The sequence below is a fragment of the Anomaloglossus baeobatrachus genome, chromosome 2 (assembly GCF_048569485.1).
Source record: "Anomaloglossus baeobatrachus isolate aAnoBae1 chromosome 2, aAnoBae1.hap1, whole genome shotgun sequence".
NCBI lineage: Eukaryota > Metazoa > Chordata > Amphibia > Anura > Aromobatidae > Anomaloglossus > Anomaloglossus baeobatrachus.
Window position 1 is genome coordinate 678,862,841 of NC_134354.1, and position 18,055 is coordinate 678,880,895.

General features: G+C 45.4%; 1 protein-coding gene across 1 annotated transcript; it reads left to right on the forward strand.

Annotated features, from left to right (window-relative positions):
* The first annotated feature begins 2,572 nt into the window (after positions 1-2,572).
* Positions 2,573-17,224, forward strand: LOC142289962 (baculoviral IAP repeat-containing protein 5.1-like). Its single transcript, XM_075333907.1, has 4 exons — positions 2,573-2,710; positions 5,962-6,071; positions 6,699-6,816; positions 17,102-17,224. The coding sequence occupies exons 1-4, from the start codon at positions 2,573-2,575 to the stop codon at positions 17,222-17,224; spliced, it is 489 nt and encodes a 162-aa protein (XP_075190022.1).
* Positions 17,225-18,055: the final 831 nt, after the last annotated feature.

An 18,055-nucleotide genomic window follows, 5' to 3' on the forward strand; every position in this document is an offset into this window, starting at 1 on the left:
GGTGACTAGGCTGTAGTGGCTGGGTTGTGCACATGGGTGTGGGTTTTGTGTTGGTATGCCAAGGAGGATGGGGTTTTGTACCTGAGAGATTTGTACAACTTCTGTGACTACCTGGTTTTGCCAGGGCGTCACATATACTCTAGTGTGAACATAGGCTTACCACTATATACTTTATAGGAAATGTTTAAAAAGACATTTTTTACATAGTTTTTTGTTCGAAAAACTCACATGAAAAAAAAATTCATATATTTTTTAAGCGTTTTTTTTTTTTGTTTATGACTTTGTGCATGCATTTTTACTGCCTTTTTTGGTGCACTTTGTTGCCAAAACTACATGTCTCTCCTTCTCCCAGCAAAGTCTATAAGAATTCATAAAGGCTGTGCGCACGTTGCTTCTTTTTTCCTTGCAGTTTTGGGTGCAGAAAAAGAAGCAGCATGTCAATTCTTTGGCTGGTGTCCCACTTGCTATTGCCTCGCATGTATCTTGCGCGAGTTTCGCGGTGCATCACCCGTCACCGACTCACACTCTGCTCACAGGAGCGGGTTGGCTGCATAGAGATGTGTGCAACCGCTCCTTTGAGCAGACTGTGAGTCCCTGACGGGTGATGCACCGCGAAACTCGAGCGAGATACAAGCGAGGCAATCGCAAGTGGGACATCGGCCTTTGTGCATTTTTGCTCTGCAATTTTTTTAGCCTTTCCAGCCATTTAATACACTAAAAATGCATTGCAGAAAAATGCACAAAAAAACACATCAAAATGCACAAAAAAGCCTGCTTTTTTTTTGGTGCATTTTTCAACCACAAGTTACATTTTCAGCCACAAAGTGCAGATTTTAGGTGCAGAAATTTCCTGTAGTGTGTGCGCATACCCTTAAGGGTGCTTTACACGCTGCAACATCGCTAATGATTTATCGACGGGGTCACGGTGTTTATGACACACATCCAGCGTTGTTAGTGACATCGCAGCGTGTGACAGCTAGGAGCGACGATCAACGATTGCAAAAACAGCAAAAATCGTTGATCGTTGACAAATCATAATGTCGTTGGTGTTTCATTCCGCAGGTTGTTTGTCGTTCCTGCAGCACCACACATCGCTGTGTGTGTCACCGCAGGAACGACAAATATCATTCTATCTGCGTCCATCGGAAAGGAGGAAGGAAGGAGGTGGGCGGCATGTTCCGGCCACTCATCTCCTCCCCTCCTCTTCTATTGGGTGGCCGTTTTGTGACGCCGCTGTGATGCCGAACGCACCTCCCCCTTGAAGGAGAGATTGTTCGGCAGCAACAGCGACATCGCAGAAAAGGTATGTGCGTGTGACGCTGCCGTAGCGATATTGTTCGCTACGGCAGCGATCAACACATATCGCACGAACAAGGGGGGCGGGTGCTATAGCTCGCAACATCGCTAGCAATCGCTAGCGATGTTGCATTTTGTAACGCACCTTTTAATCTTTTTTTTCTTTTTGTTGCTTCCTTAGTCAAATTTGAAATGTTGAAAAGCCTGAAGAACAGCCATGTTCACTTTAGGAATGATTTCCCTTCAAAAACAATAGGAAACGTATTCAAGTATTTAAAGCTTTTTTTCATGTGGATTTTAGAACAGAATCTGGTTCAAAGTCTACATAAGGCCCTCTTCATACGTCCGTGAAAATCACGCACGTTTTTCACGGACGTGTCAAAGGTGCGTATTGAGCCTAATGAGCATAATGAGCGGCGGTTGGAAGCAAGTAACAGCAGTGGCAGAGACGGCAGTGCTGGATAAGGTGAGTATAAATTTTTTTTTTTTTTACAAACACGTGTGTTTTCTCCGGTACGTGTCACATGGATCACATCTGTGCGGGCCGTGTGACACCCGTGATGCCGGAGACAAAACGGACATGTCTACATGTGGAGCACACGGGCACACGTATGCTCCACACGTACACACGGTCCATAGCAAAACACGCACGTGTTCGCAGAGCCATTGATTTTAATGGGTCTACGTGTGCCCGTGTCTCCGGCACGTGAGGAAACGGACCAAACACGTACCGGAGACATGGACGTGTGAAGGGGGCCTAAAAAAAACTTTGTGTGAACGTACCCTATGGCTATGTGCGCACACTGAGTATTTGGTTGCAGAAATTTCTGCATGAAATCTGAATCTCCTGACAGAAAAAAACGTGTTTTTGATTCATTTTCCATCATTTTGCATTTTTTACATGTGTTTTTTATACATTTGGGGTAAAAAAATGATGGCAAAATCGCTGAAAGAATTGCCACGCTGCAGATTATTTTCTGCTTCAAATCTGCAAAGGAAAAAAGCAACATGAGCACAAAACTTCAGGATTCTCCTTAACTTTGCTGGCAGAAGTATTTGTATGCAGTTTTGTGACAAAGCTGTACTCAAAAACGCATCCAAAAACGAGATAAAAACACTCTGTGCACAGGGCCTAAAATCAACATGGTGACCTGCTTGTCATGAGGTGTGTGGGAGCCGCCATAGAGATAATCAGCAGCTGCTCAGAATTAGGGTGTGTCACATGACCATCCCCATAAATTCTGTGTAGGAGTGGTGGAGCCCTATAATCATAATCATGAACAGGGAAAATAAGCGGTTTAGGCAGGTCCTACAACAACTGACGGACTTTGGAATCATGTATGACTACAACAAGCGGCTGAGCACATTTACAGATTGGCCCTTCTCAGAAAACTGCAAGTGCACGCCTGAGAATGTAAGTGAGGGCTCGGGCACGCATCAATTGTAGAGTATATGCTAAGCAAATCCTGGGTAAAGAGGTTACCACTTACCAGGGCTAAAATACTGGTTGCTGTTAGTCGTGGTTCTGCACTATGAGGCTAAGTGCGCACGTTGTGTACTGGCCCTGCAGAAATTTCTGCAAAGATTTGAACAGCACACGTGCGCTTCAAATCGCTACAGAAACAAAAGCCGATTTCATGCGCTCTGCATGTAGCCCCCCCCCCCCCCCAGCCCCTCCCATAGACAGAGCGGGGACTACATGCAGAGCGCAGGAAGGAAGTGACATGTCACTTCTTAGAACGTGTTCTTTGGGCAGCAGCCGAAGCGCTGCGCTCTAATACGCCACGTGCACACGTCTCCTGCACAATCTCCATAGATTGTGCAGAGGACACATGCAGTTACGCTGCGGGGCAGATCGCAGCGTAACTGCATGCAGTTACGCAACGTGCGCACATAGCCTTAGTCCTGGCCACCCCTTTTGAGCTGTAATCTTTGTTCCCATTTTGAAGCTTTCCTTTGACTCTATTCTTTGCTGCACTCTTCAACTAATAGGTGAAGATTGTTGGTGAATCTGTTCTCATTGACTTGAATGGCTCTAAAATCCTGAGCCAGAGTCACACTAGCAGTATTTGTATGCCCCAGCCAGGAGTGGAACCTACAGAGAAACTATACTGGAAAGATTGACTCCTTTTCTGTGTTTTGGGTACAATCCTGTTTTGGCAAACCTGGTGTGTGGGTTTGTGTGTTTTTTTTTTTTTTTTTTTTGAGCATCTACTAACCATAATTTTTTATTTATATAGCGCCAACATATTCCACAGCGCTTTACAATTCAGAGGGGACATGTACAGACAATAAACACAATACAAAATAATTCAGATACCAAGAGGAGTGAGGGCCCTTCTCACAAGCTTACATTCTATGAGGAAATAAGGGGAGGCACAAAAAGGTGAATGGGGGAGCAAAGCTTGTCTTGTATGGTCCAGTCATCAATTTAAGGCTATGACCGCACTCTGTGTTTCCACCTGCGTTTCTGCTGCTTTTTAGATCCGTTTTGAGCTGCAGCGTTTTCATGCGGAAAGGCATGCATTTTGCTTTTCCATAATAGTCTATGGAAAATGTTGATTTCTTGCCTGCACTTTACGTTTTAAAACAATGCGTTTAATTTGCATAATTTGTGGCAAAAACCATGCGTTCAAAGAAGCAGCATGTCAATTGTTTTTGCCATTTCTGCAGAGTTTTGCTAACATTGAAGTCAATGAGAAATGGCAAAAACCAAGAAACTTCAAATTTCCTGCGTTTTACCTGCTTTTTTAGGTGCAGAAAACATGCGTTTTGGACAAACAACGCATGCTTTTATAATAAATTAATGGAATCATGTCCCTTTACAAGCACACACAAGAAAATTATGATTTTATTGCTTTTATAGCATTAAATATTATAAAAACACTTTCATGAAATTTAACTTTTCTTTCACAAATTATAAATGTGTTTTTTTTTTTTTTTTTTTTTTTTCATTGACTGTTTAAACTTAGCAGTCTTTATGTCCAAAACGCAGGTGAAAAAGTGCTAAAAACGAGTCTAAAACGTGGTAAATACGCATGCGTTTTTAGCGCTAAATTTTCTGGGAAAGGCAACTTTGGCTAAATCAATAAAGGTAAAAATGTGCGTTCTGAGCTGCAAGTAGCACAACGCAAAAGTGCGGTCATACCCTAATAGAGGATTCAAAACCAGCTGTGTGGACCAGTCACCAGCCAGAATGTATCTGTACTTTTATAAAAAGTGAAAGGAAAAAAAAGGACATTAAGAGTAATGCAACCATTAGATACAGGGGACGAGAATTGGAAATAAATGTTGTGAAGGGCAGAATGGGACTAGTTAGATGAATGAGGTTAGGTGGTAGGCTAGTCTAAAGAAATGTGGTTTTAGGGCCCGCTTAAAGGTGTGGATGTTGGGAATTGATCGAATTGTTCTTGGTAGTGTGTTCCAGAGACTTGGAGCAGCTCGTGAGAAATCTTGAAGACTGGAGTTGGAGGTTTGAATTATTGAGGATGTCAGTCTTCGGCCACTAGCAGAATGGAGGGCACGGGTGGGGTGATAGACACAGAAAGACAGAGATGAGGGAGAAGATGTAAGGCAGTGCTGAACTGTGGAGAGCTTTGTGGGTGAGGCTATGTGCGCACGTTGCATACTGTCCCTGCAGAAATTTCTGCAGCGATTTGAACAGCACACGTGCGCTTCAAATCGCTGCAGAAAGAGTCCGTAGTGGAAAAAAAAAAGCAGATTCCATGCGCTCTGAGTGCAGCCCCTCCCATAGACAGAGCAGGAGCTGCATGCAGAGCACAGGAAAGAAGTGACATGTCACTACTTAGAACGCGCGCTTCGGGCAGCAGCCGAAGCGCTGAGCTCTAAGACTCCACGTGCGCATGTCTCCTGCATAATCTTCATAGATTATGCTGAGGACGCATGCAGTTACGCTGCGGTGCAGATCGCAGCGTAACTGCATGCAAATACGCAATGTGCGCACATAGCTTGAGTGATAAGTTTATATTGGACTTGTATATCTGTAACGGATAGGCAGCCAGTGCAGCGACTGGCACAGAGCAGAGGCATCGGTGAAGCAGTTGGAGAGGAAAATGATCCTGGCTGCAGCATTCAGGATGGATTGGAGAGGGGAGAGTTTAGTAACAGGGAGACCAATTAGAAAATAACAGTAATCCAGGTGAGAATGAACTAACCATTAACCATGGTTCACAGCGGCAAGTAATGTGGGTAAAATTGAGTTGTGACAAATGTGACTACTCACCCATAACTAGGTAAATAACTCACCTCGGACCCAGAAGTAAAAGCAGCAGCTTTGGGGACAGTTAAGTACACCAGCTTATGCATGAACTCATTGAGCTCCATGCTGGATTAGTGCATGTGTAGACTATTTGGCTGCAGACAATTCTGCATCTCCTGGCAGAAAAAAAACACACCAAAACCGCATTCTTTGTGGCTTGGTGTGTGTTTGTTGTTTTTTTTTGCCAGGTGATGCAGATTTGGTGCAGAAATGTCTGCAACCAAATACTCAATGTGTGCATCGATTAATCTTGCATTTACTTCAATGGGTTTACCTGAGGTCATGGGTGCGGAATTGTGGTAACACCAACATTGTCTTCACTATTTCCCTGTGACTTTACATGTCTCCCTTTCTTTGTTTTATTTCATTTTTTTTTTTTCTTCAAGATGGCAAAAGCAGGTTTTGTGCATTGCCCAACTGACAATGAGCCTGATGTTGCGTGCTGCTTTTTCTGTCTAAAAGAGCTGGAGGGCTGGGAGCCGGATGATGATCCCTTGTGAGTAAACTGCAATCTCCAACCCACATGGATACTTTGTTGAAGCATTGTGACAGTTGCAATGAAAGTGCAAAAAGTTACTTTATAAAAGTCCACATTAGTTACATTTTTAATATGTAATATTGCTTTACTAAATAAAGTGTAAATGTCATTTTAAATTGTTAACATGGTGTCTGATTACAAATTATTGGATATAAATGGCGGCGGTTGGTCAGCACTTTTTTTTTTGTTCCCCCCATGTGGATGGAAGTGAATTTTATCACTAGAGGGCAAGTAAACCTACTGCCATGTAGTCCAACCTCGTCCCCCATCATTGATTGCAGCTTTTAATCTACGCACATTGCATACAGAGCTGTCAATGCTGTGAATAGGATTACAGAGCTCGGCAGTCAGAGAACTGCTAAATCTGCAGCAGATAAGTGATCTCATGAAAATATAGCAAGCAGCCCAGTAAGTGACCCAATTGGCCTCTATGCCACTCTCAGAAGTGATAGTAAAAACCTGCTGACACATTCCCTTTCAGCCTTGCGTTTTAATTCCGTTTGTTTGGGTCCAGTATATTATGTTGCATTGGGGGAGGCTTATTTTCTAGTATTGTAAGCGGCTGCATGTTTTTCTCTTCTATAGGGCTGAACACTCCAAGCGTTCTGTCACTTGTGGCTACTTGTCCCTGACAAAGAATATAGATGACCTGACCATGGAAGAGTTTCTGAGGCTGGAAGTTTTTCGGATTAAGACATTTTATGTAAGCAAGTATTTTCCAAATTGGAAATATTTTGAACAGATGAATAACATGTAGCCAAATACTCAGAACTTTATATTTTAATTCCTCAGACATAGAGTGCAAAGATAAAAAAAAAAATGCAGCATGTTGTATTAGTTAGTGTTTAGATCCAGGAGCGGATCCAATAGAAGAAAACGTGTAAAGTACCTTTTTTATACTGTTCTTGTCGCGGGCGGAGGAGGGGACGCTGCGCTCACCCACTGCTCGGGTCCGGCTACTGCTGCTGCTCGGTGGTGGCTCAAGCGGTGGGCCGGATCCCGGGGACTCGAGCGGCGTTCCTCGCCCGTGGGTGAAAGGGGGTGATTTGGGTTTAGGGATATTGTCCGTGACGCCACCCACGGTTGTGGTGAGATTGGTGACACCACCGCTGCTCTGGACGGGGATCCCGGGAGCAGCTTGGATGTTGGTTCTCCCCTCCGTGGGTAGGCGGGTTGGTTGTCTCGGGGCCCGGTAAGGGGTAGGGATGCAGGACAGGCGGGTTACGGGGCCTGGTGAGGTTCAGGGTCGCGGGGGCAGCGCTGTGCGGCACGGCACGGTGGTACTCACTCAGCCAATGACGAATGCAAAGTCTCCGGTAAAACAAACGGCTGGATGGATGGGTCCCACAGACGGCTGCGGTGTTTCTCCTCCCGGCAGGTTGATGGGGACTGCTTTTCCCTGCACCTATGTTGTGTTTACGGTTCCAATGGGTTCCCACCGGTAACCCGCTCCCCAGCTTGGATGGGTGCTGAAGGAGCCCCTTTTGCCCGCAGGCTCTGGCCCTGGGAACTTTGGCCTTGGCGGTGACTGTTTCCCTCTACGGTGTGAGCTGTTGCCTTCAATCGGGTCTTGACTGCTGGGAAACCCCGGAGGTTCCCTTCGCTAATGGATTTGACCAACTTTAACGGCGACTCCTAGCCTGGTCGGGGTCCGTAAGCCCTGCCGAATGGTGCTGGCTTCTTTGCTCCCCGATCCGGTATTGCCGGGCCACCGCCCGTCCACAGTCCATACGGTTTGCTCCAATTAGCCTCTCCTGCAGACGGTCACCACCGTCTGCCAACCTTGCTGTTCCGTCCGGGCCACACACCCGGACGCTGTTAGACTGGTCCTCTACCACTTTACTTCACTCCTCCAACTCCTCTCCAAAACTGATCTGAACTAAACTGACTCCTTTTCCTGCCTCCAGGACTGTGAACTCCTCGGTGGGTGGGACCAACCGCCTGGCCCACCCCCTGGTGTGGACATCAGCCCCTGGAGGAAGGCAACAAGGATTTTGTGTTTGGCTTCGGTGTGCCTAGCCGGGGTGTGGGGTGTGTTAGTGTAGTTCTGTGATGACCTGGCTTGTCCAGGGTGCCACATTCTATTTTATTTATTTTTTTTTTTTTTTTTTTAAAAATATACAGTATATTGCAGTTTAATTTTTAAGAGTCACATTATCATACTTCAGTATTTGTAACCTTGCTTTGTCTTCAGAACTGGTTGTCTCCTGACTTGACAGTTTAGATGCACCACTGACCAATACGGTGTGCTGCTGCTCTGATGTGGCTATTCGCTGCAGCATGGAGGAGCGCAGGGGCACAGATCCTGACCAGACAGCAATCTGCCAGCCTCAAGATTTTTTTTGTTCAACCTCTTTAATTAAAACTGAAAAGCTGCTATTCAATTTCATCTTAGTTGTTTCCTTTTAACTTAAATTAAAAAAAATATAGTGGCATGCAGAGCACAAATCCCAGGGATCGTCACTGTCCAAATAGTTATGGATGTAACTGTATTTCTGATTTGGGAGGCATAATGACATCTCCTTATCAGGAGTCTATGTATGTCTTTAATCCAATGAGCCTATATACTATTAAAGGGAACCTGTCACCAGATTTGGCGACTAAGAGCTGCGGCCACCACCACTGAGCTCTTATATACAGCATTCCAGAATGCTGTATATAAGAGCCCAGGCCATGCTGTAGATCAAAAAAACCTATGTACTTGCCTGAAGGAGGGGGTGGGGGTGCGCTGTCAGGTCCAATAGGTGTCACTGCTTTTTGGCTGGCACCTCCTCTCTTGTGGCATCACTGTCCTTCTTCCCAGCCCCATGTGGATGATGTGTCATGTCACCCGCACAGATGCTGCTCTTGTGCTCCTGCACATGTGCACTTTGATCTGATCTGCTGAGGGCAAAGTATTGTAATGCACAGGAACAAGGAAAAGTCAAAGAACAGCCACAAATGCGCACTGCAATGCTTCAACCTGCCCTCAGCAGGGCTGATCAAAGTGAGCATGTACAGGAGCGCAATGGAGGCTGCTGTGTATAATGTAGGATGAGCCATCCACAAGGGGGGCATGGAAAGGAGAATGGTGATTGCCGACAATGGAGGAGGCGCCAGGCCCAAGATCAGTGACGCCCATTGGATCAGACTGCTCTATCTGAGGTTTTTTTTTTTTTTTTATAAACATAGATTGCACTGGGCACTTTTACAGCATTGTAGAATAGTGTATGGTGACAGATTACCTTAAAGCTTAAAGGGAACATGTCACCAGTTTTTCACTATAAAAACAAAAGTATTGTGAAGGCCTAGGCTATGAATAGTTTGTCCAGTGTAATATAATAAGATAATCTGTCCTTTGATTGTTTTATGTATTGCTTCTCCAGTTATACCTAATTGAAATATTAACGGAATGTATAACTGAAACAAATTATGCTTAGGGCTAAGTAGAATAAGTTTTAGCTCATGAATAAGTGACATTCATAAATAGAGATGCTCATCTGTAGTTTCAAATAAGTAACTGACATTGTTCTATTCATAGACACTCATCTATGCCTAGACACACCTGAAATGCTTTACTAAAGAATGTTGCTCAAATAAGGGAATGAGTTAAACCCAAGCTAATTGGTTGATTAAGAGACAATGCAGAAAAACTGTATAAGAATGTTATGCTTTGAATACAAGGGTCAGAAGACCACTGTGCTTCTACCGTATAGAGATGTCTGTGTGGTCATTTCTCCTGAATCTGCGCAGTTCTGATTTCTAATCCTCCTCCGACCCTGAGAGAGACCCGGAGGTCTCTCCAAACAGTATCACCTTCTGCAGCAGCTGGGCTGCATTCTATGAAGGTGCACCTTTGTTCCCTAACTCCCCTTCCAGACCCCAAAAATAACTTTATAAAACATGACTGTTGCGTATGCTAATTACCTGTTTTGCTCAGATGGATGTGCTCATTTTCTGCTCCTGCCCCCCCCTCCCCCGCGACTATTCGCCGTCCTCCTTTCTTGATTCACGTGATGGCACCTCCATTATCATCTTTTTGCTTTTTCAAATCTTGCCTGACACTTTTTTAGTTTAATAATGAAAAATCTGGTGACCAGTTCCCTTTTAATTTGAGACTAAGTAAAATAAGCAAAGCTTTTTTTTTTTTTTTTTTTTTTTTTTTTTTTTATATACCTTAGAGTTCTCAGAGTACTATTGTCATTTTCTGAAGTGGCTTCATTGTTTTGATGAAAGTGGCTCTCACAGTGACCTTTGCTGCAGAGTATAAGTTCATCAGTCAACTGCCCTAGAAAATGCATTGACTGCAAGTCTAACAGCACTAATACTTTATATGCAAACACGTCAACATTAATTGCATGAACTTGCAAGGGTGGCCTTTAATCCACTACTGAGGATCATGAACCAAAGCTTGTTAGTGCCAAGCAACGCAAGAATTGGAAATTAGATCAAAGGAAATCTGTAGTGAGGCTTGAGTCAAAATTAGAGCTTTGTGAAACAAAAAATGTGAGCAGATACATGTATGGTGCCCATCATAAAGCATGCTCGGGTGGCTTGATTGTGTGAGGGGTTTTTTGTGTTTTTTTTTTTTTTTTAAGCTGTTGATGCCTTTTATTCTACATGTAAGACCCACGTGTCCAGCATGTCTCACAGCATTTTGCAACATGCCGCCCTATCTGGTTTGCGTTTAGTGGGACTAACATGCATTGCAATAGGATAATGACTCAAAACACCTCCAAGCATTGTAACCGAGAAATGAGGATTGAGTACTGCACTGGATAACATGACTGCCACAATCATCTGACCTCAGCCCAACTTGAGATGTTTAGGGATGAGTTGGACTGCGAAGTAAAGACAAAGGAGCCAAAATGTATTCAGTACCTTTTTGAAACTCCTTAAAGACTGTTATAAAACAATTCCAGGTGACAAACTGATGAAGCTGCTTGAGAGTATGCCAATGTGGAGTAAATATATAATCGGGATAAAGAGGGATAACCTAGTCTGCGGCTTGTGTAATGCCTCTTCTGCCTGATCTGATATTGGGCAAGGGGAGATGTGCTAAACACAGGGCAATATAATTGCCAAGACAGCAAGTGTTCTTATTCTACTAAATGATAACAGAGTAGGAGAAGAAAGGGTTCTCAATTCCGTGCCAAGGACCCAAACGGATTCAGAAGGAGATTAATGTTGCTTTAATATCATGAACAGGTCAACACGTTTCAGGAGTCACAGCTCCCTTCATCAGGACAACAGGCAAAGAACATCAAATCTGTTGGAATCTAGGTCTATTCGGCTCAAAACCCCATGCAATGACGTCATAGGACCACTCACCCGGTGGTGACCTTGTTGACCTGTGCATGATATTAAAGAAGCATTAATCTCCTGAATCCGTTTGGGTCCTTGGCGTGCAATTGAGAACCCTTTCTTCTTCTACAGTTATCAGCCATACTTGGGACTGCTGCCTGGACCCGGATTCTTACATGCTTGCATAGTGATTGTGATTGTCACAAACGCTATAGGGGAGTTTGATTTTTTTTTTTTTTACATTTGTACCCTTTCTATATTGGAGTAAGACCCTATTGCGTTTTTTTTTTCTTTTTCCACAGCTCTTGATTATCCTACTAAATGGTAAGAGCTACTGGAAGTAACTGTTGCCATGGCATGGTAATGCAAGGCATGAAGCAGCACTTCTCCAGTCCTAATGTCAGTCAGGATTTTTTTTTTTTTTTTTTGATCGTGCCTTGCCAAAGTATTTGGCCCCCATAAATTTTTCAACCTTTTCCCACATTTCAGGCTTCAAACAAGTGGGACACAATTGTGAAGTTGGAACGAAATGTATTACTTATTTTAAACGTTTATAAAAAATAATAAACTGAAAATTGGGGCGTGCAATATTATTCGGCCCCTTAAGTTAATACTTTGTAGCGCCACCTTTTGCTGCGATTACAACTGCAGTCGCTTGGGGTATGTCTCTATCAGTTTTGCACATCGAGAGGCTAAAATTCTTGCCCATTCTTCCTTTGCAAACAGCTGGAGCTGAGTGAGGTTGGATGGAGAGTTTGAACAGCAGTTTTCAGCTCTTTCCACAGATTCTCGATTGGATTTAGGTCCGGACTTGTGGCCATTCTAACACCTGGAAATGTTTTTGTGAACCATTCCATTGTAGAAATTGCTTTGTTTTGGATCATAGTCTTGTTGGAAGACAAATCTCCATCCCAGTCTCAGGTCTTTTGCAGACTCAACAGGTTTTTTTTTTTTTTTCTTCAAGAATGGTCCTGTATTTGGCTCTATCCATCTTCCCATCAATTTTAACAATCTTCCCTGTCCCTGCCGAAGAAAAGCGGGCCCAAACCACGACTTTGCCACCACCAAGTTTAACAGTGGGGATGGTGTGTTCAGGGTGATGAGCTGTGTTGCTTTTACGCCAAACATATTTGGCATGGTGTCCAAAAATTTTTTTTTTTTTTTTTTTTTTTTTCCATCTGACTGGAGTACTTTTTTCCATCTGTACTTAATTGTAGAACACTGGGTAAAACAGACACAGAAAAAGACTTGGGTGTATGGGTGGATGGTAAACTTCACTTTAGTGGACAGTGTCAGGCAACTGCTGCCAGGGCTAATAAAATAATGGGATGTATTAAGAGGTATGTGTTCATGAAAAAAATATAGTTCTACCTCTGTACAAGTCACTAGTGCGACCGCACTTAGAATACTGTGTACAATTCTGGTCATCGATATATAAGAAGGACATAGCTGAACTGGAGAGGGTGCAGAGAAGAGCGACCAAGATTATTAGAGGAATGGGTGGGCTGCAATACCAAGACAGGTTATTAAACTTGGGGTTATTTAGTCTGGAAAAACGAAGGCTTAGGGGGGATCTAATCACAATGTATAAATATGAGGGGACAGTACAGAGACCTTTCCAAAGATCTTTACACCTAGGCCTGCGGCTGGAACACAGGGGCATCCGCTACGTCTTGAGGAAAGAAGGTTTAATCATAATCACAGACGAGGATTCTTTACTGTACGAGCAGTGAGACTATGGAACTCTCTGCCGCATGATGTTGTAATGAGTGATTCACTACTAACATTTAAGCATAGCCTGGATGCCTTTCTTGAAAAATTTAATATTACCAGTTATGTATATTAGATTTTATGACAGGGTGTTGATCCAGGGAACTAGTCTGATTGCCGGATGTGGAGTCAGGAAGGACATTTTTTTCCCCATTGGAACTTGTTTGCCACATTGGGTTTTTTTTGCCTTCCTCTGGATCAACATGTTAGGCTATGGGTTGAACTAGATGGACTTAGAGTCTCCCTTCAACCTTAAAAACTATGATACTATGATACTATGGAGCACCTTCTTCCACATGTTTTTGTGTCTCCCAGGGGGCTTGTGGCAAACTTTAAACAACACTTTTTATGGGCATCTTTGAGAGAGTTTTCTCCTTGCCACTCTTCCATAAAGGCCAGATTTGTGCAGTGTAAAGACTGATGTCCTATGCCCAGACTCTCCCATCTCAGCTGTAGATCTCTGCAGTTCATCCAGAGTGATCATGGGCCTCTTGGCTGCATCTCTGATCAGTTTTCTTCTTGTTTGAGATGAGTTTAGATTGACGGCCGGGTCTTGGTAGATTTGCAGTGGTAAGATACTCCTTCTATTTCAATATGATCGCTTTCCCAGTGCTTTTTGGGATGTTTAAAGTTTAAGAAACCTTTTTTGTAATCAAATTCAGCTTTAAACTTCTCCAACAGTATCACGGACCTGCCTGTTGTGTTCCTTGGTTTTCATGATGCTATTTGTGCTTAAAACAGAATATTGAGACTATCACAGAGCAGCTGCATTTATACGGAGACTTGATTACACACAGGTGGCTTATATTTATCATCATCAGTCATTTAGGACAACATTGGATCATTCAGAGATCCTTAATGAACTTAAGTGAGTTTGCTGCACTGAAAGTAAAGGGGACGAACAGTGGCGTAACTAGAGTTTGATGGGCCCTGATGCGAAATTTGGACCGGGGCCCCCCCCTCGATGTACCCCGACACTTAGGGTATGGGATAATGACACTGACACTCGGGGTACAGGATAATGACGCTGACACTTGGCTTTTACCCACAGCACCCAGGTTTCCCATGATCTGAAATTCCTCTATCAGCACCCAGCTTTGCTATGTTCTGATATCCATCTTGTCTTGTCTTGTCCTCTGCACCCAGCTTCCCCATGCTCTGCCATACATCTTACCTTCAGCACCCAGCTTTCCCATATCCGAGCATGGGAAAGCTGGGTGCTAAAAAAGATGTACAGCAGAGCATGGAAAAGCTGGGTGCTGAGGGAAAGTCTTTTTCCCAGTCACCACAAAAGATTACCATCCCCTGCTTGTATCTTTGTCCTCCCTTGTATATAGTTCTCCAAATACTATAATAGCCCCCCCATAGCCTTCCATATAGTATAAAGGGTCCCACATAACCCTTCATATATTAGAATGTACCCCCATAGTCCTCCATGTATTACAATGCATTTCCGATAGTTCTTGATGTATTATAATTCACCCCATAGTCCTCCATATTTTATACTGCACCACAGTCCTCCATGCTTTATAATGCACCCCATAGTCCATGTATAAGGTAGGCTCCATAGTCCTCCATATATTATAATGTAGCCCCCATAGTCCTATATGTATGCAGCCCCATAAATCTTCATATTGGATTATGCAGCCCCATACTCCTCCATGTATAATGCACCCCTATATTCCATGGTATATATAAGGTGTCCTTCATTTTGTATAATGCAGCTTCATAGATCTCCATGTATAATGCACCCCTAGTCCATGTATAAGGTGTCCTTTATGTTTATTATGCAGTCCCATAGACCTCCATGTATCATGCAGCCGCCCCCCCAGGGCCTCCATGTGTCATGCAGCCAGCCCCCCCAGGTGTCATGCAGCCAGCCCCCCAAGGGCCTCCATGTGTCATGCAGCCAGCCCCCCCAGGTGTCATGCAGCCAGCCCCCCAAGGGGCCTCCATGTGTCATGCAGCCAGCCCCCCAAGGTGTCATGCAACCAGCCCCCCTAGGGCCTCTATGTGTCATGCAGCTAGCCCCACCAGGGTTTCCATGTGTCATGCAGCCAGCCACCCCAGGTGTCATGCAGCCAACCCCACCAGGGCCTCCATGTGTCATGCAGCCAGCCCCCCCCCCCCCCCCAGGGCCTCCATGTGTCATGCAGCCAGCCCCCCCCAGGGCCTCCATGTGTCATGCAGCCAGCCCCCCCCAGGGCCTCCATGTGTCATGCAGCCAGCCCCCCCCCAGGGCCTCCATGTGTCATGCAGCCAGCCCCCCCCCAGGGCCTCCATGTGTCATGCAGCCAGCCCCCCCCAGGGCCTCCATGTGTCATGCAGCCAGGCCCCCCCAGGGCCTCCATGTGTCATGCAGCCAGGCCCCCCCAGGGCCTCCATGTGTCATGCAGCCAGGCCCCCCCAGGGCCTCCATGTGTCATGCAGCCAGCCCCCCCCCAGGGCCTCCATGTGTCATGCAGCCAGCCCCCCCCCAGGGCCTCCATGTGTCATGCAGCCAGCCCCCCCCCAGGGCCTCCATGTGTCATGCAGCCAGGCCCCCCCAGGGCCTCCATGTGTCATGCAGCCAGGCCCCCCCAGGGCCTCCATGTGTCATGCAGCCAGGCCCCCCCAGGGCCTCCATGTGTCATGCAGCCAGGCCCCCCCAGGGCCTCCATGTGTCATGCAGCCAGGCCCCCCCAGGGCCTCCATGTGTCATGCAGCCAGGCCCCCCCAGGGCCTCCATGTGTCATGCAGCCAGGCCCCCCCAGGGCCTCCATGTGTCATGCAGCCAGGCCCCCCCAGGGCCTCCATGTGTCATGCAGCCAGCCCCCCCCAGGGCCTCCATGTGTCATGCAGCCAGCCCCCCCCAGGGCCTCTATGTATCTCCTTCCAACCCCTACGACTGCGGTAGTTACACCCCTGCCCCCATATGTCACACACCCAGCCTGCACCCTCATATCACACACTACACCCTCATATGTCTCACACCCTGCCCCACATATCTCACCCTGCCTGTACCCCCAACTTACCCCTCTCAAACACTCTGCACCCCTTCACATCCTTCTGTCAGTCTGCAGCCCTCATATGCCACTCACCCTGCACCGCCCCCTCCCTAATGTCCTATCTTTTTCCATTACCAGTCATGTGTCCAAATCTCGTTCAGGATTCAGTATCTTCTGCTTTCTGCCCGGCATCCTGTGTCTCCTCCCACACAGTCACATGGGCGTGACATCATCGCAGGTCCTGGAAGGATGGATTCCGTGTGCTGTGCAGGAGCACATCTGATCTGCCGCAGGTCAGAGAGCCCCTCTCACAGGCCGGCCCCCTGACGGTCGCGTAGTCGGCCATTACACAGCAGCACTACACATAGGGGCCCGGCAGCCGGCTCTGCAGAGCGGCTGCCGGGCCCCTATAACCCTGCGGGCCCGGTCGCAGTGGCGACCTCTGCGACCGCGGTCGTTACGCCCCTGGGGACGAATAATATTGCATGTCACAATTTTCAATTTATTATTTTTTACAAAAGTTTAAAATAAACAAATTTCGTTAAACTTCACAATTGTGTTCCACTTGTTGTTGGTTGTTCACCATAACAAAACATTTTTTTTTAATTTAATCTTTGTTTGAAGCCTGAAATGTGGGAAAAGGTTGAAAAATTCAAGGGAGCTGAATACTTTCGCAAGGCACTGTATTTTGCTCCTTTTTTATTTAAAGCAAATGGATGCACCTTAATGAGAGAATGATGCAGTATTTGTATAGCTTGACCACCCATTAACTTTGCATTATAAAGGCTATTCTTTGCATATAGCATAGTGTGCAATGAACACTAATTTGATGCTTACTACATGTGTTTTGTTAGGATGGAGGGAAAAGTACGTTGGTCGTTAGTAGCAATCATTCTATGTGGATGTGTAATTGCATTAGAACACAGACTGTTCTTGGTTTTCTTCTAGCGCAAGTTTTCCACGGTTGTTGCTGAGTATCTTGACGAGGAAATGACTGCCACTACAAGACGGCTAGTGGAGTACTTTGCCAATCAACATAACTGCTTCTTAGAAATGGATTTGGAGAACTAACGTTATTTATTACATGTAATTGACACTGATTGAACTAGTGAATTGTCACAATTTATAAAGGCTTATTAATAAACTTATTTTGTAAATCTTGTTTATCAATGACCAAAAAAATTGGTACAGTTCAAGAGGGGGAAAAACAAATTGGATAGTTCCGCTGGACAGGGCCGGATTTTAGAGGTGGGTGGTCCGGGGCTCATTTTGGATGGCGGCCCATTTTTCAAGTTGTTGCAATATGTAACACAACATAAAACAAACGAAAGTTTATTTACAAAATCCATTTACGCAGAGTACTTCAGTAATCCCCCTTCCTGGTAAATGTACCCCCATCCTGCCATGGCCGCTGCCACACACAAAAACAAAACAAAACCTCACCCTCCAGCACCTATTCCACCACTGCATGCCGCTAGGTCGGGTCCTCAGTTCCCGCGCTGCCACCAGTCATTGCGCCGCTTACTGATGCTCAACAACGTCTCCTAGGCAACAGGCCTGCGGCCTGAAGTGACTGCACGCATGCCACCAGAAAGGGCTTTGCGTGCCATAGGTTCACAATCACTGGCCTTGAAGCTTCTGTTGGGATTGGAAAAGGCTGCCACATGCCATAAGCTAAGCATCAGGTACAGGTACTATGGAAGTCTGGCTAGCCAGGTCAGTGGATACTGACGCAAGTGCCATGACTCTGCGCCAGCCACTGAGATGTAAGACCGTAGCCAGGTCCCTAAACTTCCAATAGTTCCTCTTTTGTTTAATGTTCCTTATTAGAAACTATTCACAGCAAAGACATATATATTTTACATGTTTTGAGATTTATCCCTATATTGGTGGGTGGCCAAG

Excerpts from the sequence above, each read along its gene's own strand:
- LOC142289962 (XM_075333907.1), top strand. The coding sequence starts at position 2,573 with ATGAACAGGGAAAATAAGCGGTTTAGGCAGGTCCTACAACAACTGACG. Across the intron at positions 2,711-5,961 it reads GCAAGTGCACGCCTGAGAAT|ATGGCAAAAGCAGGTTTTGT; the intron begins GTAAGTGAGGGC and ends TTTTTCTTCAAG. Across the intron at positions 6,072-6,698 it reads GAGCCGGATGATGATCCCTT|GGCTGAACACTCCAAGCGTT; the intron begins GTGAGTAAACTG and ends TCTCTTCTATAG.